This window comes from Calidris pugnax, unplaced genomic scaffold (genome assembly GCF_001431845.1).
Source record: "Calidris pugnax isolate Ruff unplaced genomic scaffold, ASM143184v1 scaffold103, whole genome shotgun sequence".
In the NCBI taxonomy this organism is placed as follows: Eukaryota; Metazoa; Chordata; class Aves; order Charadriiformes; family Scolopacidae; genus Calidris; species Calidris pugnax.
Window position 1 is genome coordinate 12780579 of NW_015090990.1, and position 25537 is coordinate 12806115.

At 38.3% G+C, this 25537-nt stretch overlaps 1 protein-coding gene across 6 annotated transcripts in view; it reads right to left on the reverse strand.

The window, feature by feature from the left end:
• Positions 1-1637: 1637 nt before the first annotated feature.
• The window catches only part of PDE1A (phosphodiesterase 1A), a 160883-nt gene continuing 136983 nt past the window's right edge, over positions 1638-25537 (reverse strand). For 5 of the 6 annotated variants that reach the window (XM_014954703.1, XM_014954702.1, XM_014954704.1 and 2 more), the window contains 5 exons: positions 25411-25531; positions 23004-23188; positions 12214-12489; positions 5141-5260; positions 1638-4828 (listed from right to left, as the gene is read on the reverse strand). In XM_014954703.1, coding sequence (XP_014810189.1) covers positions 5184-5260; positions 12214-12489; positions 23004-23188; positions 25411-25531 — 659 coding nt within the window. In that variant the 3' untranslated portion in view covers positions 1638-4828; positions 5141-5183. The remainder of the gene's footprint in view (positions 4829-5140; positions 5261-12213; positions 12490-23003; positions 23189-25410; positions 25532-25537) is intronic. The other variant, XM_014954707.1, reaches the window with a different exon arrangement.

The following is a 25537-nucleotide window of genomic DNA, read 5'->3' on the forward strand; positions in this document are numbered from 1 at the left end:
TGTGATACAAGTCCCAAAGTCTTATTCTAATGAAAGTCCTTCTTGCAGGTTCAGGAGTATTGCTTATAAGTGCATCAGCATTAGGCCCTGTGCGACGATGAGGTAGCTTTTAAGTACAGTCCAAACAAAAGTGAAAAAAACATCTGTTCTGCTTAACCATGTTCCAGTTCAAGGCCCAGATTTTACCCACTATTTTAATTTTGACCACCTTATTTTTGTGTAATTTTATATCACTTCAAGGTTGCAATAATGATCAATACAGGATGTTACAAATGCATAAAACTCATCAGCTTTAAAGTTCATGTATTAAGTAATTTGTCAGAAAGCATTTTTCATTAAGATATTATCTATCTAAGCTCTACTAATGGAAAGTTCTCCAACAGTTCTCTATAAAAGGGCTATAAGCAAAGGATTTGCCTAAACACAAGAGACGTATTTTGCAGCAAAGTTCAGACCAAAGCAGTTAAAATCCCAGTTTTTATAAGACATTTTTCACATTTATAACTTTGTGGTTACGATTTGCTGCTTTGTTCCCAGGGGACTACTTAGACATTCACAGTTTGATAAAACTTCTGAATGTTTGCCCTGGGACATGGAAAAGGGGTCTCTGGAGACTCATTAAACAATTTAAATGACCAGGAAAGTAAAATTATACCAGGGAAGTGGCCTAAATGCTTGTGTAGTGCATTTGACAGAGACACTCTTTTCCTCATAGTATTAAATGCCATTTCCACTCATTTTTCCATACCAGTTTTCAGGGATGTGATTTTTTCAAAGAATGATTTAAAGCAAAAGCTTTGTCTGCTAAACTGCTGTAAATTTAAATCTCTTGAAGTTGCTATTGAGGAATGTTAGTCATACTCACATTTTCTCTTTGTAATAGAGTAAAATGTAGTAACCATATAGTCTGTTACAAATATACATTTTAGACACTTACCACTGGTGATCTTGATTTTTTTTGTTAATCTGAAGTTATTCTGGTCACAGTAGTGGCTCGTTTGACCTTGGGCATCTATCCACAGAAGAAGGTCCTTTGTGCAGAAAGCTGGGATAACATCTGGGAAAAAGGAACTGCAAAGAATGTAATATAAAGTAGTTGTCTTGATTTATTTCCATCATGTATGTTGTTAAGATCTGATACATGTCTAGGTCAATGGGATTCTTTCCATCATGTCCAGTCTGAGTAGGAAGGGGTCCTGTTTACTTCCTGCTCCACTGAACTTGGGTGATTAAATTTACACCACACTATGGAGGTGCCTTGGAAAGTTGTACCCTTCCTGAATAGTTGCTGCTAACATAAATAGTCCCAGTGACTCCACCAATACCAAACCACAGTAAAAATTTTTGGCAGTAAAAAAACGTTCTATTGGTTATGTTTTTCTTCATGTGAGTGGTATTTTAGCAGTAAAGCCTAAGAAGGCAGGACTCAAAGAAGTTTTTTTCAGAAGTGCTGTGTGGATGCAAGTGAGTTTGCGTGGCAAACTGGCACAGACATGGGTAAGTGTGGAGTCACAAGCAGGTGACAGGCTGGAAAAAAACATTTATGCTCCATCACGTTTCAAAGACAACCATACGCAAATGATCAAACTTGCTTCAGGAAAGCAAATTTGTAGCTAACACTCAGGAGCTTCACGATCCTTGCCCTCAAATCAAATTTATTTGGGAATATCATCTTAGGAAATACGGACAAATACAGCAGAATAAAAACACACAGTTGTAGATTGCCTTGTTGAAAATTAAATAAAAAAATACTGGCTAGATCATAACCCATAACAATAGTACATAATAGATCTGTCAGATATCTCAAGATAAAAATACAAAATAAAACTCTTGAGGGCTAATCTATAGCTACAGCTCCTCAGTGTGCTCAATGCAGGGGTACATGCCCATAATGCTGTGGGAGAGATGCATATACAAACACCGTTTCTTATGGCCCCATGCAGTGTTTTGGCAGCGCAGCCTTACAGGTTTCAGAGATAAATTGTTGTTCAGGGAGAGGCGCTCTCAAGAAGCCCCTTCTGCCATCCTAACACAAATTTCACCCAAGGTCAAAGCCTTAACTAACATCTGTTGGCTATATCGGTCTTCTCCACCAAAGAAAATTTCTCCTCATCCAAACAACACACTAAGCTCTGGGTCATGTCCAGGTAAAATCTTGCTAAGAATAAAGACAGAAAGAAAGAGAATCAGCTGGCATTAAAGAAAAACTAAGGACTCTTCTTGTATTTCAGTAACATCTACCACAGTGATTAAAACTGAATACAAATGAGCAAATAGGATTTTTTGTACATAAATCACATTTCTATATTAATGAATGAGTTCTGCAGGCAATGAGTGCCTCCTGTGAGATCAGGAGCTCCTTCTAGTTTCTGCAATGGGACATCCTGATGCCTGCTATAATAACAGCGCACTGAGAGCCCAACAGGCTGCTCTGAGTACTCTGCAGAATCTGTCATAATTTCTGCTTGTATTTCCAGGAGAAAATTCTTGCAGAGTATTTAAAATCACAATGGGATAGCGACACAGAAAAAAAAGTCAAATTCAACTATGGTAAAAGCCTGAAATTGAAAATACACTAAAAACATTAAATTCTAATTGCTCCAGACATTCAGTATCAGTGAATCATAAATTACAACGTTGAAGAACACTCTGTAACAACCAGATCTCTAACTGGCTTAGATTTCAGTCATTTCTTGTTCTTTTCAAATTTGGTGGGAACTGTGGATGCTCAACATCTCTGAAATAAGGTCCCAAGGTCTCAGATCTTAAACAAGAAGATTATCCACTGCCACAGCATATGGCAATTTACAATTAAAAAAAAAGTCTGATATGACCATTAGGTTTCTTCTCTTGTCTTAATGACAATAAGATCCCATAAGACAGTTTACATTTTATTATAAAGGAAAAAAAAAAAAGGCCCAACATTCCCCAAAAAGATGCAAAGGTGCACGGAGTGGTCCAGGCTACTAATGATTTGCTCAAACACTAGCAGAGAATATATAAATTCTTAACTCTTAGCAAAAAATATCGATTGCGCTATAACATATATGATACAATTTAATTTGTTAACATTTCATTCGTTAACTGCACTGTACAGAAATTTGTCCATGCTAAATACAAGCCCTGGACCAGACACACAAAACAATTTAAATGCACTTTTTACATCCTATATGCACAAACATTTCTTAAGTTAAAACTATGCACACTACTTATGCATAGTGTGTATATGGCTTACATATTCAATGACAGGAATTCCACCTTTTGGCATGCCCTTATCTTGGGGCTCGGAGCTCACACTGTTCCCAGCTCAATTTCGATTGCTCCGCTGTCAGAAAAGAGACAGTCAACAGATATGGACATGTAAGGGTCCCTCAGTCTAGGGTGACTAGTTTACGATTCCTTCTTCAATCGGGACAAAGTGTGCCCTTGTTGAGGCTGAGCCTGATGCCTGTTGAGCTCCGGTTAGATCCCTGAAGCAGCAGATGAATAGAACATAGGTCTCAATCGCCCGTTGGCCTCTGCACAGAGGGGCGTGCCACCAGATCCACGAGTCCTCTTCAGAGCAGACCATGGCTGATTGTAAAGACTTTTTGGTCAGTGAGGTAATAACCACAGGGTCCAAAAAGGAGAACTGGGAGTGCAATGACCCGAGCCACCCGAGTGCCTACAACGTGAAGGGGAGGGTGGAATTTTCCTGGGAGGTTCCAGCAGAGGGAAATGAGGTTGGCTGCAGCTGCATGGGACAGACACCTGGGCAAGCTAGGAGGGGTCATGTGCAGCTCAAGGGAAGTGGAGATGAAAATGGAGTCTCCTTCAGGGCACAGTTTGGGCTGGAGGGCTCATTCTGAGGCTTCTTGCAGAGGTAACTGCCTGCATGCTCCGTTTTCACTGCCTCTCAGAGAAAGATGATCTGGTGTTTCCTTTTAATGAAACAAACGCTAGCAAAGATTTGCTGGATCCATGTTGTCACCTTTGCATTTGAGAAAAAAACGTGATATAAGGCCTCAGTGTCACCTTCCAGTTCTGTCTGAGAGGCAACACACTATTTTGTTGAAGTGAAGCAATTTTCACGTATTCCTGCAGCTGTCTCTTCGGCCCTACAAAACATTAAGCACCAGCTTCATGGTAGGGCTGACACCATTGCTGATGTCTTCCAAAATACTATAGGGCTGAGAATGTTTTCACCTTTAATACTGGATGCTATATAATTAATTTTAAAGAGTATTTCAAATACTGACTTGTTAAACACCAGTTCTCTCCATATGGCAGCCACCACAGTGGGGAAGAATCATCATCCACGCAGGCTGGTCAGTGTAACTCTAAAAATTCCCTGTACAGTCTATATATTTTTATTTTCAGATATTTTAAGGAAGCTAACAAGTAGGACTTTAATGTTGCATGCAGCATGGTTGAATGAACAAGTATCTATAACAGCGTTTCATTTTGACTTTCCGTTTCCATTGGACGCCAGTAGCAGTGACACGTAACAGCAATCCCCGGCAGATGATAAATGTCGTGTTTTCACATGTCTCATGGTTAACTGGAGATGTCCGGTGTCAGTGATGCAATAAAGCAAGGTCCAACTTTGGCTGAAAAAAGTATTTTGGCTAGTTTAAGAAAGCAGAATAGAAGAGGAAATACCAACAACAAACACAACTGAAATCTTGCGAGCTGTTAAGTGCCTTGAGTTACCAGCTCAGGGTTTTACGTTTTACACTTTTGATCATTTTGTCCAATCACTCTCCACAGAAACAGGATGATCCAAGAACAAGTTGACAGATACCAGCCTCTGACAGCATAGGGTAGGAACAGCTAGAGGTCTTTTCTCCTGCAACAGAGGTCAAATGAAAATTCATAGCAATAGATTTTTAACACTATTACTTCCCATATTTAATATACTTGAATTGAGGATGTTTTCCTGCATGACCATTTAGTCTGATATTAAGGATTCAGAGATGTAAAAGTATCATTTTTCCCTTCTTTATGGGTTTTAAGAGGACATAGGAAGTGGGCTGTATCCCCATTTCAAAATTTAGTAATAAAACTACAACTGGAATAGAACAAAGAGGATAATAATAGTCATAAGCAAGTTTTATGGTATAAAATTCTTCCCATTATAAGAAAGAAATGACAATATTACCTGTCCTGCCTGAAACGTCAGAAGCTTTTAAGAAATAGCAGATCTAGTTCTGTATGAGTGCTTCTTTCTGCTCAGTGGCTTTTACTATATCTTCTGACTTCTTGCAAAGTTTAGGCTCACCTGAAAGACAAACAAAAGTGACTGGGAACCTGAATGAGGAAGTTACCCAAGTTAAGAGCAGCCCTAGACAGACAGGAACTTTTTTCCCCAGACTTTTTAACGATTAAAATGAGATTTCAGTCACTGCTTTCTTTAATTGCATTCTCATCAGAGTAAGCATAGGGTTGAATTAAATAATCACTACGGTTTATCCAAGAGGCAAAAAGATAGAATGAAAGCAATAGATCACAGCATGAAACAAAAATATTAGGACATTTACATGAGTAAGTGTTAATCAAGTGGGTTTGGTTTTGGTTTATTTTATCTTCCAACTTACTGAAAGTCAAAATTCACCCTCTACAGAGAAGAGCTGTTTAAATCCTCTTTAATGTAGGCTCTCAAATTGGGAGTAAGTTTCTCTCAGATAATGAAAGACACCACTGTCAAGTTCTAAGAATTCAATTAATTCAATCAGATAGGAGAAATGACACCGAGTGACACAAGCAGCTTTCCAACTAAGAAGTGATACAACACAAATTTCAAGCCAACAATCATAATATTAAGCAGTTGCTTAAACCCTTCAGCAATTTTGAATGAGTACAGCTGAGGAAATTAAAAACTGAGATAGGGGAGAATGTAGCCAGTTTACAGTGTTATTTACTATGTATACAGTAACTTCTCAGTTTTGATCAGTTGATTGAATGATCCCACCATTGATTAATAATGTTGAACTGAAAACATGAAAAAGAAAAAGCACAGAAGTCTCAAAAGCAGAGAAAGTGGGCTGGGAGAAGCATAAAAGTTATAAAAATAAAAACAGAGTCAAGGGAATATTTTTGAAACACAGAAAACAAAGGTACAAGCACATGGATGATGTGTGATCTGAAAGGAAAACTGAAAGATGGCATATTGAAGAAGAGGATCACAGTTTAGAAAAGAGAAAAAGGAGAGGGAACTCCTAAGAATGAGGAAAGAAAATGAATAGCTATGAATTCACCATGGCATCACTGTAAACAAGTGAGAATTGCTACTGATTTTACCCTTGTCTCATTGCTTTGAACGGTGGCAGAGTGGGCGCTGCCCACACTGTAATGCAGCCACCAGCAGATGGGCCATATTCCCCCAAGCAGCACTCCTCCCCATCCCCCTTATTTTATATAAATTTAGTGTGGGTGGAATACAGACAACAGTTCTCCAAAGGTTTTTGAAGTCTCAAAATTGGACTAACATTAATTAAAACAATAATTTCTCCAACTCTTTCAGCCTGCAGTTGTTTATGGAGGGATTTAGCAAAACTTGTATTATAATCCATAAAAACAAAAAAGGGGATGGGGAGGGGTATGAAAGTAAAATCTATTGATCTAAATATTTAAATTTTATACTTGACTTAGTGTGGCTAGCAGGGTTTTAGGAGTAGGATAGGAGTGGTTTGTGAAGGCCCTGTAAAGCGAAAAATTCGTACGCGTAATTTTCATAAAATTCAAAGTTTGACTTCTAAACCATACATAGCTTTCTTCCTGTCAATGCATCATGGTTTGTACCTCATAAACTCTGCCCCCTGAGTGGTTGCTGATGGCTGTTATCTTCTAATCACTATCATTTTATAAACACACCATTTGTTCTTTTAATATGACCTTCCCTCCCTCCTCATCCCAAGCAGGAACACAGATGCCTTCTCTAAATACCGGGATCCTGATCCACTGTTGCTGCTCAGCCACACAGAGTGTGTACAAGGAAGGGTAACGAGCCAGGCACCGCAGGGATCTGTGCCCACCTTCCATGGACACAAAGGGTCCTGCACTCAGCTGAGCACCACAGGGCCACCGCGGCACCCAACGGGCACTAGCATTTGCATGGCACGGACGATTCCTTGGTGCCACTTGCATTACCATAAATCAAACTGCCATGTTGTTGATGTGGCTCTGTCCACTGCTATTAAACCTGGTTATCCTCCAGAGGCTTTTAGTCACTGACTGCAGATGACGTTGACTGCTTTGTATAACTCGACGTTACTGGGTAGTCCTCTACTGTCATAGAGAGCGAAGTTACTGATAATCTGTTTTATCACAGATTTATTATCTCCTTTACATTTTGATATTAAGGATTAATGTTGCGATCACCATGAGTGAAAAGTTAAAAGTGTGCCAATTAAGGTTTATAAATCATTGAAACATGGAGTTGTTTAATTAAACGTAAGCGGTTTTTAAAATTAATGTTCTAATTAATAAATCACTCAGGAGAAAAGGAAAATCACCACTTAAAAAAATCACCTTATAATAGTTCCACTTAATCTTGTAACATGCAATTAAATGAAAGTGAGATGATGGAAAGGACAAAGGTATTGTGGAGAAAAATGACATTCAGTCACAACATGAGCTCTTGTAATAGGGACCCTCAGGTTGGCCCTTCGCATTGACCAGGACCCAGGGCAGAGCTAGTCCTGTTAATAAAATGCAATAGTCTACAAGAACTACACCTAGAAAGAGATGTGATACAAGGAAAGAAAAACAGTCCTTTCTTGGTTTTGGGTTGGTTTTTTGGTTTGTTTTTTTTTGTTTGTTTGTTTTTAATGGGGAACCCCCTCACCATAGTACATCCAAACATTCAGCGACAGTTCCCAAGAATGCAAATAGATTATTTTCCTGTGTTCCACATCTCTGTTATAATTCAATCACTTACAGAAAACTGAACTGAGTTTTCTGGTTTTTATGAAGGGCAGAACAATGACAGCTAATATACAAAATGTAAATCTGAACAATTATGTTGCTTTTCTTTTTACTTTCTGTCTCGTTCTCCCAGCCCCAGCACTGCAGGTGCTCACTTCTCCACCCCAGGATTCAGCAGGCACTCTGGACATCGCTTTAGCCTCCTACCCCCCATCCTCAGCACAGAAAGTACAGAGGTGGAAAAATCCAGCATGAGGAGTGATAATAATGCAAACCGACTCATACTAAGTATCCACATTTAGACAACAACAATGACGGTTTAATGGGTTCCCTCCATTTAGAATGATATTAAATCATTTCACCACTGTGAAAGAGAAACATGAAACACTTCAGCCTGAGTTTTCCCTTTGGTACTGAATATTGCAGTCTATTCCAACACTAAATGCCCGCAGTGCTTTTCTTTTTGGTTATTTTTAACATGGTGGCACATCTCTGCAGAGGTACTTAAAGCTGCTACTGAAACCCAATATTAATTAATTTGCCTCAAAGAGCCAGGACCTGAGTCTCACCATGTGTTTACAGGAAGTCTGCTGCCCCAGCCCCTGTGCATTACAGTGATGTAGATACCTGCAGTATACTTTTTTAATTGGCAGGCACAGAAAAAACCCACCATATATGTCATTTATTTATATCATCTATGAAATAGTTGAGAAATTAGTCTTAGGTCTTCTCTGCAGCTTACTAGAAGCATAACATTCTGTGAAAGGGCCAGTGCTGACTTAAAAGATTATATTATGTAAATAATGCATAGATAGATTTCTCACTACATAATAACATGGCTGGTTTGTCCTTAGGAAAGAAAGTTTAAAAAATAGGATGACATAGTCTCTCTGAAAATAATTTCAAAAGACTGTAAAGTATTCAAAACATTTTTCTATGACATTTAAATATTAGGAAAATAGGGAAAATGCAAGAATGAAATGTTATTAAATTTAAATTACAAATCAAACCAATGACATAACATCAGAATGTAAATGATAGCGTCACTGCACAATAAACCCCTACAATGGAAGAAGGCTCAATGGAGATGGGCAAGGGGGACATGCCCATCGAGCTCAGGAGATAAAGCAAGGGGTGATTGACCAGAGTTGTTGCAAAGAAAGCTGACAACCTCAACCCAAATTTGGATAAGCACTTGTGCTGGGTCAACAGATCCACTGAATGTAGCACAGTTGAGGGGATCAACCAGTGGTGTAGATGTTTCTCCCCGAGTTCATTAAAAGAGTGTGACTGTCCCCATGTAACATCAACTCTATTCAAATAGGTAAATTTGATATTAAACATAACATCCTTCACACATAGAATATCTAAAAGAACATGGTCAGAGAATATTGGACTCTGACATTAATATGCTACAGAAACCAGGCGAATCATTCATCAAACTCTCCATTTACCTGGATATTGCTTTACCTTATGACAACTGTCCATACCTTATGACAACTAAAAATGTCTTTAAATATCAGATGCCTTTAAAAATAACAAGTAACCAATATCCTTATTCCATGCGTAGTAGCACTCTACTAAAATTTGTGATAGTGTACCTCAGAAATCCATCTTCATCTTGTGTATTTCTGACTTGAGTGACTATGAATTACTTGTGAGGGGATCCATGAAAGGTTCATGAGACTAAAAGAAATGCAGAGCTACTTTCTGTAGGCTTAAGTTGGCTGACCAGGGATGCACATTTCCACTGGAAAAAATTTAAGGATTCACAGGTCTAAATAGATGAAAAGTCCCTATTCTAGAATGCAAGATAGAAAGAATTGGGAATGCTTAAATTCTCTGATAATACAATTTTCCATGACAACACCAAGAACTCCTGACTACCTTTGTTCACAAACTGTATCAGATGAACAGTTTTCAAATGAATTTGAAGACTTGTTCAGAACAGAATTTTACAATGGTTGGGCATGTGTTTGATCAAGGGCATGAGAAGTAACCTCTACTTTTTACACACTCTTGCCAGCAGGAAAAGGCATATCTTGCAGTAAAAAAGGGTCTGAAGAAAAATCCTTTCAGTTCCATTTCATTTCCAAAGATCTTTAGAGAGCAGTTTAAGATTTGCAGGCACAGATGCTTAGTTTCAGTAGTGAAACCTACACTTGTATACCAAAATGGCATACATATACTTCCATGGCAATCAGCAGCAACTGAGATGTGTGCTACAAAACATATAAAGGCTCAGATGGAAATTGGGGAATCCCAGAAAGGAAGTACTGGTGCACCACTCAGCCTCTGGAGCTGCCTTAAAAATAATTTGCTTCCTCTCTTCCTGTGTGATTAATCACTTAACATGATTATGTCTCCTGGTATATCTCCCATTTTCCATGATCTGTTATTACTTTGTGGTTTAAGTACTACCACCTCTTGAGTGGTCCAAGAGCTGAGCAATGTCCTCATATGAGCTCTGGCTTTTAGTTCAGGACCTTACCAATACCTTTTATTTCCAAAAAATAATTAAATCAATCTCTTATTTCTATTTCAATATTTATCTGCAGTCATTTTGAATATCTCCATCTCTAGTGAAGGAACATCCCTGGATTTGTGGAATTCATGTTTTTAAATCTTTTTTGCCATCTTTACAAAAACCAACAAAACCAACCTCCAGATCATGTTTGCCTTTGGACATACACTATTACAAACTCAACCACTTCTTAGCCTTTTCATACATTTTGCAGTTTGAAGTTTTAAAATACAAGGCATTCTATAGAAAATTCCCTGCTTTAGAACATGAAAAGGATTAGCTTTTTTTCTAAGATAAGAAATCTCTATTCTCATAGGAAAGGTGGAATGTAAAGATTGACAAGGCAACAGAGTGCACTAACTGCATGCTGAGTTGTATCTAACCTCTCAAACGGTATTTTTGTTGGTCAGCATTCTAAAGACCCCCAAGGACAGTTACACCATATCTGCCTTCTGCATTGTTTGAAAGATAAAAGATGCAGCTTTTCCTACTGTGCTTCTCATCCAGGAGATGGGAAACATCTCTAAGGCATTTAAATTTCAAGTTGGGCTTTAATACAAAAATTGGTGTAAAAACTACATGTCAAAAGACAAAAATGTCAATTAATAGACAACTTCAAATGCTGTGAAATTAATTTTAGTATAAATATTTTGATTTAGGACCCCAAATTAGCCATCTGTTATTTCTGATGGAAAAAACCTGTCAACAATAAAAGCATGGAACACAGGAAAGCAGAACTCTAGAATAAGTGGGAGTTCTCCATAAAAAGCATCTCTCCATAAAAAGAGAAATATGCCAACTCATATATTTATGTATAAGATAAGTCTTATAAGCACTTCGAAGTTGCTGCTCAGACAATGCCATACTTCTGGCACAATATTGCAAGGCTTAGTGTCATAAAAGTATTAATGAGTTTAGCATTTTAATTAGAAATGAGGAAAATATTATTCTTAGTACCCTTATAACTCAAAGCTTATTCTAACAATAAGCAAATTCAGAAAATAAAATGTAAACACACAGTGTCTTTGACAACATCTATTCCTCTTGCTTGGGCATCTTGCCCTTAAAACTGTCTTACAATCACTGGGCATTAAATCATAGTCAGCTTGTGATAAAATACATTCTAAAAAAAAATTCTCAAATTATAGGGATTTTCTGGCTGTTCCACTTGTCCTGCAAACTACAGCCAGGAGACTGATATTTCTGATCAAGAGAATGACACAGTCCCATGCCTTCTACAGTTAGCAAATTCCATCTATTTAAAGTGAATTCTAAAATTCACATAACATTTAGTAAAAAGGATGTGGTTTACAAAATAACAACCATATTAGGTACCTAAACTAAGGGGGGTGTGTTTTAATAGCATAAGAATAATTAACTATTCAAAGAGAAAATGTTAGATAGTTCTGTTTTGAAAGTTTACCTCATTCTCCAATAACAAACTGCTATTTAACTGCAAACATGCATTGTTAAATTACTTTAAAATAATTCTTCCTGTTTGACTTAAGGTCTCAGTATTTTATGTAAAAAATTTTCTACTAGGTACCAAATAGCTGCTATCAAGAAGATTCTATTTTTTTACATCAAACAGCTTTTATTTGATGGTTTTAGGACACTACTGTTTCTACGCATGCCTGAAGAAACTGTCTTATGCTGATGGTTTGTACAACACCTTATTTTGATATTTTTCATTACTGTTGATGTTTGACAGGAAGATACCACTGCTGCAGCTTCACCCTGGACAGCTTCATTAGATTGACTGGTGCTCTGTGATGAAGCATTACCATTCAGTGGGTCTGTATTCTGTGTTTCTTGCTGGGCATCGGTGAGATCTTTCTGGTTCGGATCAGAGTTAGTGCATTTTTCTGAGTTGGATTCATCACTCAGAGGGATGTCGAAAGAGACTACTTGTAGGACGATGGATCTGGGAGGACAGGCTGTACCTTCGCTTCCCTGACTACTCTCATTTTGTATCCTTGTTGTCTCTTCCTGCAACTGTGCATCTGTGGAATTTCTGCTTTGGTCTTTTTCCTGTTCACCAACATTTTTCACAAGTTCTTCTACAAAGAGGGAACAAAATAGGTGAATTAGATAAGAAGGATATGTCACAATTGTTTGATTTCAGAGTAGTGACTGATAGAGCTGCACTTGGGAACATCGACTTTCTGCATGAGGACATGTGCACTGGTGTGTTTAATATGGGTCAGATTCTACTCCCGATTACTCTATTGCAACTGAACCATTGTGGCCCACCTTCTGGTTTGATCTCTAATTTGTACCTCTTCTTTTTTTTTTTTTTTTGCCATCATACGGAGCAAGGAGCATCATCAGCCATCTGTGAGCAGGCACGTTCCTCAGCGGTGGTGTTTACCACCACAGGACTAGGAGGAGCAGAGCTCATCGGTTCTGCAACAGAGAAAGGGCATGGAGGGGAGTATTTTGCTGGGGATGGGGGAGGCATTAGAACTGAAGGGAAGCCCTGAAGGAAGTTGGCCTATCAGCCTGGAAAAGTTCAAAATCTCAGCTAATACAGAGCTTTAGCTGGAACAAGTTATAGAGGGTTACACGCATGCAATCCAGAACTGCTGCCATTATGGCTACTGGCACATACAGGATGAGAAGGAAGATACACAGGGGAAATTGAGCTTCAGGGGACAGCAGCTACAGGAGAAAATAATGTTTGGGGAATGCTCAGTTCCTTGCTCTACTGCAGAGACTTGGAGAACAGTAAAAATGAAATGGCCCAGAGCAAAAGCAGACAGAACAGACAGAGGATGAAGAAAACAGAGAATGGAAGACTTGTGATGGAGGGTGAAAAGTCTGACAAAAAATAACTGTATCATCTTCATGAAGGGCCTATTTCTCCTGTTATTAGAATCTCTGTTTAGAATCTGCATACTACTATAGAAGAGACAAAACACTATAAATTTAAAAAGTTAAAGCATTGCAGTTTGAACAACACCTCCACAAAATAGCTGTGTGATATTGCACAAAATTTCTAACTTGGTTTTGCACAGTGTACTAAGGAAGGAAACCAAGCACTGAGATATTTATTGAGTTAACTGACAGCCCCCAGAAACTGTGGTTGTGAGTGATCAGTCCAAATCCAGGCCAAAAGTGATTGCATGTGACAACTGAAAGATAGCCCACAGTCAGCATTTGGCATCTTTGTCACCTCACTTTTCTGAATTCAGAGGAAGTTCCCCCTGAAGCAGAATTTGGCCTGTGATATGGAAAAGGAAAGGAACACCTTGGAACCTGAACTGATATGCAGAAGTATGGAATAGTTAAATAATTTCCTTCTTTTGTCAGTTCTTACACTTCCTGTCATACTTTTTTAAAATAACAAGAACATTCAAATTTGAGCAATTTCTAAATTGTTAAGCCTTTTTTTTTTTAGAAACTTTAGAGACCTGCTTGGTTTGGATTCCAAATCTTCTGAAACGTGGACAGGTATTTTTTTTCTACAGACTTCAATGCAGCTCTTACAAAGAAGTGGAAGACATTAAGAAATATATATATGCAACTTGAAGCAAATCTGATGTTCAATGCAGATAGATATGTTAATTAAAACATATGTCACTCATGGTGTAATCTACCTACCTAAGGCTTTTGTCCCAAGAAACTGATTTATGTACCATATTTGCCTCCATATGGCAGAGCTACATGCACTTTTCCTTAACTTTATAAAAAAGCCAAGGAAATTCCAAGATTAAATATTTCAGATACTGTTCAAATACATCTGTAAGTTGAGGAAAGCAAAGCTGAACTATAATCGCACATATAACTATAATATCGACTTAGATCACACCACAAATGGTGGATTTTTAACTTGAAAGCTGGTAAGAACAGACAGTATTTTTTTTTCAGAATGGTGTTTTAGGACAACACTAATGAAAATTCCTATTTTTCTTGGCATAACTGGCTGCATGACCACTTTAATCTTATATTAGAAGTCTCAGAATATTCATATAGGCAAACCCCACTATTATTTTTCAGTTTGTAAAGCTGAATATCTAAATTTAAAATTGCTTTCCTTCACTCCCTATCAAACTTAAACTGGCAAATGAAGATTAACAGCTTAATCAGAACAATGCTGATGGCCTGTTCTTAACTTCTGTTATGCTGGTCTCTTATTTCTGACCTTCAGATGATCTCAATATGTCTCTTTAAGGATATCTAAAACACAGGCAAACTCTAACTCAGGTCTATGCACATCTGACAGATGTAGCTTTGAAATGGAGTATCTCTGCACCAAGTTACACCTTATAACATACTAGTTAAATGTCATTCCTATTACATTTAAACTAGTGTGATACTACTTATTCCAGAAGTCAGTCAAAAAGAAATGTGAGAAAAATAGGATCCTCTCTAAGTATGAAAAATACCGTGGAATTTTAAAATCTGTGGAGATAAAACTATTGCTAAACATTAGTCTTCTTATGCCCATAGTTGTATCTGTGATTACCCTTCCACAGTGATTGAAATTTCAAAGTCAGTCTCAGTTAAATAAACTTGAAGAAATGTAACTTGTCCACTTGGGAGTATTTTGCTCAGGACAACCAGGAGGAGAGGCTGGTAGTTGTGCCTGAGACAGAGAAGCCTCAAGCACAAAATCCTCTATGATGGTATCACAATTTTCATTAAGACCCCCAATCCTTTTTCTTGGTATTAAGTCTCTCATCTGCTGAACATCTGAGTCTACGTTCTGACTTGCTTTGTTCCACTCCCTATGAAATCCACTGACAAAAAGAGGAAAAATCCTGGATTCTTAAGGTACGTCATGCATTTGGGAAATATGCAATACGTGCTGGAAAAATAGATTTCTGCTTTCCATAAAAACTAATAATTGTATATATATAGACATCATATATCATAATTGGCATTTTCTATCATTTCTGCTCTCCTATCAGTCTGATGAAACACAAGTATTTAGCAGTCTGTAGAAAAGGCTGAGACTGGGACAGTGACTGAATAACTAACATTCAAGCAAGGCACTCCTAAATTAATACCATACTATAAGAGAAGCATGATGTTTGATCCCCAGTGCTGGACAGTAAGGATTGTAATGAATACTACAGCAGAACCTCTGCCTCCATCCAGCCATGAAATGCCAGGACCCTCTGAGAGCAGCAGACAAGGCTGCTGCCCCTCATCCTGCACTGGGCTGCTGCTTCCTCTCTCCCGTTGCCATGGTCCACAGGGGATGGAAATGGGGTATGTTAAATGAAAAATGTAACTTGGCATTTGCAAGATTGACAATATTTAATAGGAGTAAATATATGAATAAGATTAACAGGATTAAACAACCTTCTTGGACCTTTAGAAAAATCCCTTCTTTTTTGAGAGGAAGTCAGTCACTGAACAGCTTAAGGATTGTCATATCCATTCAGATACAGGCAGACAGAAGTGTGTTGTGCAGTTAACTCAGGGTACGTGTTATTGTTGCTGCTGGTTTTGCTCTCTCTGTTTTAACTTGGTAAAAGTGCCTGGAGCCAGGCCTGTTTACATATTTTCAACTATTTGGTATTCTTTTCTGTACAAGAACCCAAGTGTTATTCAGCTAAATTTGTGTGAGTTCATCTGTAAAACAAATGACTTCTCCCAACTGGTTTGTTAGGGGTGACTCAATCTTATCCTTCTTTCTGTACTTCAGTGCTGTTTCTGAACTCCTGCCTTAAATCACTGTCCTTCATGAGAAGCAACAATGGCATTTGATATGTAAACATGGCAGAAGTGGTGTCTTTCTTCTCTTTTGTTTAGACTGGGCTGTTGGCAAAATAATTGTACTGCATTGTTTTGTTTAGAAAAATGGCAGGAGTCCTAAGAAAATAGCTAAATTTCAGAACAGTTGAAAAATTCTGGCACTTAGTAATTTTGCATCTACAGAAAATGTGTTAACTAGTGAAGGTGACTTCTCTCTCCCTTTCACCAGATACTACTCTTCCTTCATTAAGTGACCTCTTTCATTAAGTCTCTGAAAATTGAAGCAAGTTCTTTACGTCATTGTTGTTATTATTATTATCATTATTATTATTATTATTTGCTGGAATAATTCGGAGCACTGAATTCCTGTCAGCCCAATGAAAGACCAAACTGTCCCTGAAACACTAAAACTATCACATGGCTCAATCTACAGCACCATACCATAGGACTCTGTGGTCTCCGTGCTGCTCTGCTGCTGCAGAAGCTCTGGTGAGTCTGCAATATTAACTACAACACTGATTTCCACCAGCTCAGCTACGTTACTGTCTGTGTGTGCAGCAGCACTTTCAGGATATGGTCTACTAAGCAGTGAGGAAGCTTTTCTATATTTTGGTATTTTCTCTTCTGTCCATCGTCTTTCTTCTCCTGGCCTTTCTGTTAATAAGAAACAGAACATTTGACTGCTATAGTCTGCACAGTGCAGGACTTATAAAATACCTTTCTGTCTCCAGCAGCTGCACCACTTGAACATGTGCTGACTCAACAAGTGTGGAGAGGAAAAAACACAAAAACCACCTATAAGCAGAACATCTTGAATCAGCTAATGGCAGCAACTGCCACAGTGCTGAACCCCAGTGAGCAAATGTCTGCTGAATGACATTGCTATTTTCATTGGCTATGTTGAAAATAAGCTACAATAACTTACAGAAAGAATAACGACAAGGAAGTATTAAGAATTAGCAAGCTACTAAATTAGAGAGAAAAGCTGATCATCTTTGCTAAGAATTACATTATTTGAGGAATCTGTAACGAAGATTGCTGCTGGATGTTATGGTCTCTCTCTGTATATTACTAGGCCTGTATTCCTTCTTTTTTACTGGAAAACAAAATTTCTCAAAGCAGACAAAAGACTAAAACCAGGACAGCATGGGAAGGAACTGCATCTTCCTAAAAGACATGTTCTCACATCAGCCATTTTAAAGAGAAGAGGAAGAGAAGAGCAATAAGCATTAAAACTTTGCAGCAAGGGGGAGGACTGATCCTAGTGTCTCTGGGACTCCCAAGTACATTTAAAGACATGTCCAGGAGCTCCCAAACAACTGTGATTTTTCCCAAACAACTGGTCATTTTCAAACCCAAGAATACATTGCAGTAACCCAGAGTTACTCAGATACTGATTCCTTCCACTTTCAACTCCTCACACAAATTTCATCACAGAAATAGGAGTATATAAAACCACTGCAAATCACGTAATCCAGTAGCACTTGATGTTACAGCATTATGTCATACAGAGAAAGTAGCAAAAGCTTAATTAGCTACCAAAAACCTTTTACTGAAAGATTTGGTTAAAAATAATTTGTGAGTTTATGACTTCCTAGGGTAGCTATCTCCTCCTTTTACTTCTCTTTTGCTGATTAGCTGTAAGCTGGGACTTTCGGGACAGGGGAAGGGAGGGACATGCTGCTCTGAGCCTACTAGAAGGAAAAGGTGTTTTAAGTCATGTCATTTGTCACGTGCAGAGGGCAGGCCAGCTTTCTGGTGTATACTCCAAGAGGGCACATCACGCTTTCCATTACCAGGTTCAGTTATCATTCCTCAGTCTGTTATTTACCAGGTACTGCTGATACAAAACGTTTCTTGCTACGCTTAGCTCAACTCGTTCATTGCACTTCCTCAGACCACGGTGAAAAATTCTCCTTTTCCCACTGTTCTTAACACTTTTTTTGGATTAGCTCCAAAACTCCTTATGACCTAAACATTTAGCCCTGCAATTAAAATCACTGTTACTGGTCCCAGATGAGAGTCCTTTAGCCCCCTGAATTTATTTTTCTCCAACAGATTAAAACAGTCCATTAGGGTAGATTTCATGTGCCAAACTGTCAGTCGGTTTCTGTGACTGTCACACACATCCTCCCACTGCCCGCCCTTCCTAGCGGCTGCTAAATCACATTAACATGCTATCAGATCATCACTCTCAGATTTTCGCATTCCAGCAGCTGTTACTCTCTTCTTATTAGTGAGTCTGCAGAGAAAATCTTTCAGACAAAATGGAACTGAACCCTGTGGTTATTGTGACTGGAAGTATGCAGGACTGAAAGTGCCTGAGGGGGGCCTGCAGGTAAGATGCAGAGGTATTTCAGAAGAGACATTTGTTATTCAAAGTTGCTGCCCATGGAAAAAAAAAAAAATCTGATCTCTACTCCAAAGATGCAATAGTTGTCATTTTTCCTTATTTTTACAATATAAAATCAAGCACAGGACAGTACAAAAGCATCATTCAGCCTCATATATTTTTCACCTTGCCCCAATGCGGTCAGTGATCCCAGACATACAACTTGGAGTCATGCAGCACAGTGCACTGCCAAAAGGTGTTGAGAAGGTTTGTCACTGATGACTTTCCATACAAATAACAGAACCTTTGGTCAGGCCCTGTAATAGTTAATTCTTCAGAAGAGTTACATAAGCATAAATTGTATTATCCTGGAGATGAATAACCTTAACGTGCTTCCCTGGTGGGCCCATTGGACTGGCAGCAGGACCCTTGGCCTCTGCGCTGCATTCCCTCATCTTATTATACAGCCTGAGGTAAGTGTCCTAAGCTGCCCTTTTGCTCAACTGTGAAGATAATTATACTGATTTATCCCTGTAACTTTATTTATAATGATGTTTACTGACGAGATGGTAAGTATGATTACTAGTGCATACTCTTCTACTCTTTTCAGAGTACCTGAGTTTGCCACCCACTGACCAACTTGATTAGTAAATCTTCAGAACATTTATATAGAACAAAATAAACATGAAGGAATAAACGTTGTAGGCATAAGGAATAAACGTTGCATTTTTAAAATATTAAATCATTCTGTTACAATTTCTCTATGTTCTAAGAAGAATTGCATCATGGAGGATCCTACATGATATTTAAATCTTTCCCAAAAGTTGTGTGTTTCTTACAGCTTTCTCAGTAGGTCAATAACTTCTAGATCTTAAAATCCATTTAGCAAACATTTTCTCTAATGAAACAACCTCTCAGATTCATCTAAGCATCTTTACTGTCTATTTGCTACAACTACCACAACTGCAAATAGCAGCAGCCATCACCGCTATGTGTTGAAAAAAGCACAGGATGGAATGGTCTCTTTATCACTGTGTTGAGTCAAAGAAAGACAGATTATCTGGTGATTAGGGGTTTGGAATATTAATTAAACATCAAGGCTTTCAAATTAGAATCCCAGATGTTTGATCATTATGGTAATTCCCTGTTAACAGCATTCCCTGAAAGGCCTGAGAAACATTCCTCTAATTCTCCAGTGGTGAAAGGTTGAGGACCCTTAGGCTATGGAGCACTGAGCTCCTCTGCATCAATTATACAAGACATGGCCTTTTTAGCAAAATGGAGCCATCTTACTTAGAGAGCCTTCTGTTAAGGAAGCTCTCAAACAGCTGCCTAGGTAGATAAACACTTTCCCTACCATCACAGGCCTTTCCAAAACAAAGCACACTGTTCCTTGCACAAGCTGCTTGCTCTGAATCAAGTCTCAGCAGCAACTACCTTTGCAGGGAGGGGTAGCACCAACAGCTGGGCCTACTATGTCTCCAGGAACGCTGCCCCATCCACAGCACTGTCAGTGTGTCTTGGTCTCCAGCTCTGGCCTTTCTAGACAGAGCAGTCAGACCATCTTCCTCAGCCCTAGCCCACCTCTGGCTCAACCACCTCCCAACCAGTGCTACCTTATCCTGAAAAGGCGAGAAACTGTATCTATATCACTATATTTTGTAGAGACATCTTCTCCTAAGCCTGTGAAGTAATCCAGGAACAATGTCTAGTGTTCGCTGAACCCACTGACAAGAATCCAGATGGTTCTTTTAACAGCAAAGTACTGTTTGTCATAGCCAGTTCAGGAAGTGTGTTTGGAGATCGACGCTAACAGCCAGCCTGCTTACTACCATGGCACGCTGCCCTCATTCATGTCACCTTCTCAGTGCGCCCAGCTCTTTGCAGTTTGTCATCAATAATCTAGCTAGGAATAACGACAGCAATAACAAAACTCCTTTCACCTGGCAGTGATTTACCCCTGGTATTTCTTCCCGTATGAATACAACACAACTTCATACATATGCTCAGAGCAACCTAAAGACTTCATCAAGCAATAGAGTCAGAGAAGGTAACATGAGATCCAGACAATATGAAACAAATCGTCTGAGTTTCAAGTTCTCAGGTTATGCATTTACAAGCTTAGTCAAATTTGAGTGCAATCTGAAAGGAATTTCAAGTGGAAAGGGGATGTATTTTGATATTTTCCATTCTTCACTAGATGTTAATTTTGCACAGTCTAATTAAGGATTTTCAGCCTTTGCAGAGTGCAGCTTCAGACCAGATATACTGCTGATCTGGACCAGTTGGGGAAGATTCCTTCTCCCATTATGTCACAAGGAACTTATGTGCTACCTCAGACAGTGCTCTATAGAGGGCTATGCTCACTTAGTGAAAACCTCTTTTCCAGCAGCCCTTAATGCCCACATATGGCATTAAGTGCCCACACATAGCTTGTAAAAAATGGAAAATATCTGAACTTTCACAAAACCTATATAATCCTCCCACAGCTTTTATTAAAAAACTTACTATGTACTAACAAAATATAAATCTGTGCTCAAAAGTATTTACACTATTCACAAGGTTCTTCTACATTCTCACCAGGCACCCTGAAGGTCTCCAGGCCACATTCCAGTTAACTGCAGATGTTGCAAGTAGTCTCTTTACGGGCAGTTTTCTATAAATCAATTACTTGCTCTCACAGAGGTTTTGCAAAACAGATTCAGCCACAATCACACGGAGAATTGTTCATCATGCTCTGGTCTCGACACCAGCTATTTCCACCTACCCATCAGTTTTCCTGATGTATTTTCTACCGTAATTCCATAACTCTGTTCAGGAAATACGTAGACATATTTCATTAGTTAAGTTGATGGAAGAAAAGAAGGGCAACCTAGAATATGGACACCTGCAATCTCAACAAAGTCCATAGAGTCTTGAGCATTAACAGTTCTGTTTTTCACACTAGAAACCATGCCCAGAGTTTCCCAGATCTTGCAGGGCCTGACATTAATATTGCCTGTATAGAGAAACAACTCTTAAATCTCTTGCTGTGAGAAGCTTTGTGTTTTCAATGGCTGTCAACAGCCTAGTAAAATTGGGCTAAATCTACCAGTAATTTATAGAGCGCTACAAAGCACCAGAAATGAAGGGGAAATTATCTTTTTGATAACACTCTACACTTCAAAAAAATACACCAAAAATCTGATGTACCAAAACCAAACTGGGTAGTTAGATGTAACTGGAAATAGCAGACTTCCAGATAGCAAGATCTCCAATCTTCCATACTGAAGGACCTTGCATGTAGGACTGCTTGATTTCTGCAGGCTATAGCTAAGTGGTCTTGGGCACCCTGGTGGTCTGCTATTACTACTGATCATTGCAAATCGTAGCTTTGTCCTTTTGACCAGTCAGCATTAATTGGAGAATACCAAAACAGGTAACTGATCATATGAAGCTGGTCCTGAAGAAGAGGTAGTATTACTTAAATCCTCAATTGCCCCTTCCACCTAATTCTCAAGTCATTGTCATAGTAGATTATGGAAGCTTGTTCTAATTCAGTATTATCCGAACAAAAATATTTATTTGCAATTTTGCACTAAATGAGATTTTATTACTGCTCAGCAGTGTTTACCTGTCTTGTCTGTCTTGTCTGGCACCTCTTTGAGAAAAAAGATGCTGCACTGGATGATGGGATGAAAGACAAAGCTGGCACTGGGTTCCAGGATACCATTCCCTGCAGTCAGTATCAGGCCATGTATGGTGAGACCAGCCCCAGCAGTGAAACGCTATACTCAAATATGCCAGGTGCTTACTCGGAAACAACACAGACTGTGGACAAAATATTCCCAAATGCCATCCACTTAACCTGGATCAAGGTTATAAATTGTGTTCAACATTTATCACAAATCATTTCAGTCAGGTAACTGTAACCCCAGACAATTTTCAGGTATGGCTTATGAATTAAGATGCTTGACGCAGGCTTGGCCTTATTAACTATTAACTGGCAAATTAAGAGTCACTGTTTGCCTTATTTGGGTCTAATACATGCTGTGATTGTCCAGATCTTTAGATTCACCGAGTCATTTAAATAATTGCCTACAGCATAGTCCCAAGAAGCCTGCAATACTGAGTTTTGTTCCATACAGTGGGGAACAAATAGCATTTCTATTAGCAAAGAACAACTTTTACATTTCTTAAGAAATGTGGCAGCCCGTACTACTTTGAAATGTTGATTTTGGCATTTAAAGCAGATGTCAGTATTAGTTATGATTAAATGTGCAAGAATGCACATTTCTAAATCAGACCTCTAAAGCTGAACAGCACAGAGCCTTATGGTATACAGGCTGTAAGATTTCCTCTCATCTCCTGACCATCTACATCTCTTTATACCCTCCTGGGAAAGCAAAACAGAATGATCTAAACAAACATTAAAACATAAAATATATGAATACAAGACAACTACGTATTTTTATAGATTAAAGGAAATTGAACAATTAAAGTAGGGAAGATCTTAGGGAGTAACCTATGAAAACATTCCACCTTAGTACATCATACCTTCTTCTGCTAGTTCTTTCCATCTTTCTTTGTTTGCTTGAATGATCTTCATCAAGTTGTCCTTAAAGCTCACTAGGTCTACAGTTGCTAGAGAATTTTCTGTGTGAGGCCCTCCATCACTTGAACTTTTAAAATTGGGTCGTCTTTGTGCTTCAGCATTGCTTACTGCTCCCAAACTACTTTGGCTGCAGAAGGAAAAAACCTCTAAATTGTTAACACAGTCAGGCAATTTTAATAATACATACAGTTAATTTGCATCACATTCCTTAGGACTTAACATGCAATCACTAACTCAAAATAACAATTTTCACTAAAGAGTGTCCAAGATGTAAGGCATTTCTTCAACTCATGAAGCTGCAACCTAGGACGGATTCTTACTGACCTTTTTCCAGGGAATTCTTGAAAAAAATGTGACAGATGAAAATACATTACTTCTAAGTTGGTTCTTGAAAGAATTTTTATGTAGCCATTTTGGAGCAGCTTCTTAGCTATGCTTTTGAACAATGAATGGTATCTTTCAGGCTCACAGGAAAGCTGTCTGATTGTTATTTGTTGACCCATTTTAAAAAAGCAAGACAAAAGTATATAACAGGTAAGTAAGTTTAGCTTCAGCTGAAAAGTCTCTTCAAGGCATGTGCCTTCAAGTGCAGTCAAAGCAGGATTTAGTACAGTGGCTTTAAAATCCACAAAAGAGCTACTGCAGCTACCTTACACATAACGTAAAGTAGAAGTCAAACTGATGATTCGTATGTGAATATGCAGGTACATGTGAAAATGGGAAAAAAAGAATGAACTTTTTTCTTAGGATTAAAAAAATCAGACCTATTTCTGGACTTCTACAGCTAATCATGTCATACTAGGTTTTGTTTATTCAGTTATGCTGTATAGTTTATCTCATTGGTAGCAAAACCAGCTGCTAATATGCATACAAATGGATTTCCATTACACAGAAAATATAGTCACAGTGAGCATCAGCGAGAACTGCACAAGAAGAGTTAACTGTAACTTTTTTATGCTTCAGAGACATTGAATGGGACAGAGTGGAAAGAATAGGCTGTAATTCCAATGTTTCCCAAGTACCACAGTGAATGTCACACCACATATTCATGGCAGCCACACAGCAGTGTTTGAACAGTTCTGTTGGCTCAGACATTTCTGTATCATGCTATAGGTTCTTCACTGTCTTTCTAAGTGTAGCTCTTGTTTCCATATTAAGAAAAAAATCCTTTTATCTTCCACCTCACAGGAGGAAACTTTACTGGATCATAAGCCTTTGCTCATCTACCAATCACTCATGAACATCAACCAAAAATGAAGCCTGGAGCTAATAATCATTTGCAGCTGCTAATCTTCCATTTGTTAAAAAGTGAGTAGATAAACAAGTCTGACATCAATAATGCCTTTGTTTAGCACCGTCCCCCAAAACACAAAGAGCACACTCATAAATACCTATTTCTAGTAACTTTTACTTACTTCTAGTAACTGAAATACATGTAAATTCATGACCAGAAAAGACCTGTGCTCATAATTTTGCTATTACAAACTAACTAATGTCCAGCAAATGAAAAATTGCTCTGCAGAATTAGGATATTAGTAGCCTCAGTAAAAGCTCAAATTGCAGTTTTAAAGTGAAAAAAACATGGTAACAGAGACAATATTTGTAAAAGCATCAGATGATTACTGAATGATGCTTTCAGCATGGAGTCACTCAGACAACATTGCCTGTCATAGCTAGTTTGTTTTATAGACAACTTCTATCATGGTGCAAAAATCAAGAGCTTGGTGGGAAACCCCCCCATTGCATCTCACTTATACTGTCTTTAGATCTCTCAAGTGAATCTCTCAAGTGAATTAGTCGAATCAATTTTGTCTCAAGTGTATATAACAAATAATACTAACATGGAAAGGGGAAGAAGGAAAGTGACATAAAGCATAATAAAAAAACAAACAAACAAACAAACAAAAACCCCAAAAAACCAACCAAAAAAACAAACCAGAAAAAAAACCCCGAAATCACCTTCACCACCTCTACTTCCAATTGTCTCTCAGAAAGCAAAGAATGACTTTTGGTACTGTCAATTAAAATTATACTGAAAATGGCTTAAGATAAGAGCACTAGGAACTTCAATAATCTATTGCAAAGATATAGTCAAAGAAATATAGCTATTAGATATGCTGTAGAAAATTGACTTTATACATGTGTATCATGCTCGTTATTGTGGTTTTGCCTCTTTATATGCACGATTGTCCACAGTCAATGGAGTCATAGCATATTGCAATTACAACATAGCACCACACGATGGCAATACTGTACAGCTAGTTATGTTACTTTCCAAACTTTAAACAATTGTGATAATTTCAAGTGACATTATTATGTTAGTTCAATAACTAAGCAGTGTATTAATACCTGTGTGTCCCAAATGCAGGACTTTCAGATTTTGACGCTTCCTCTATAAGAGGCATAACAATTTTCTCCATTGAGTCCGTAAGAAGAGAAAATGTTGGTTCTACTATGAAATCAATGAAACCTAAAG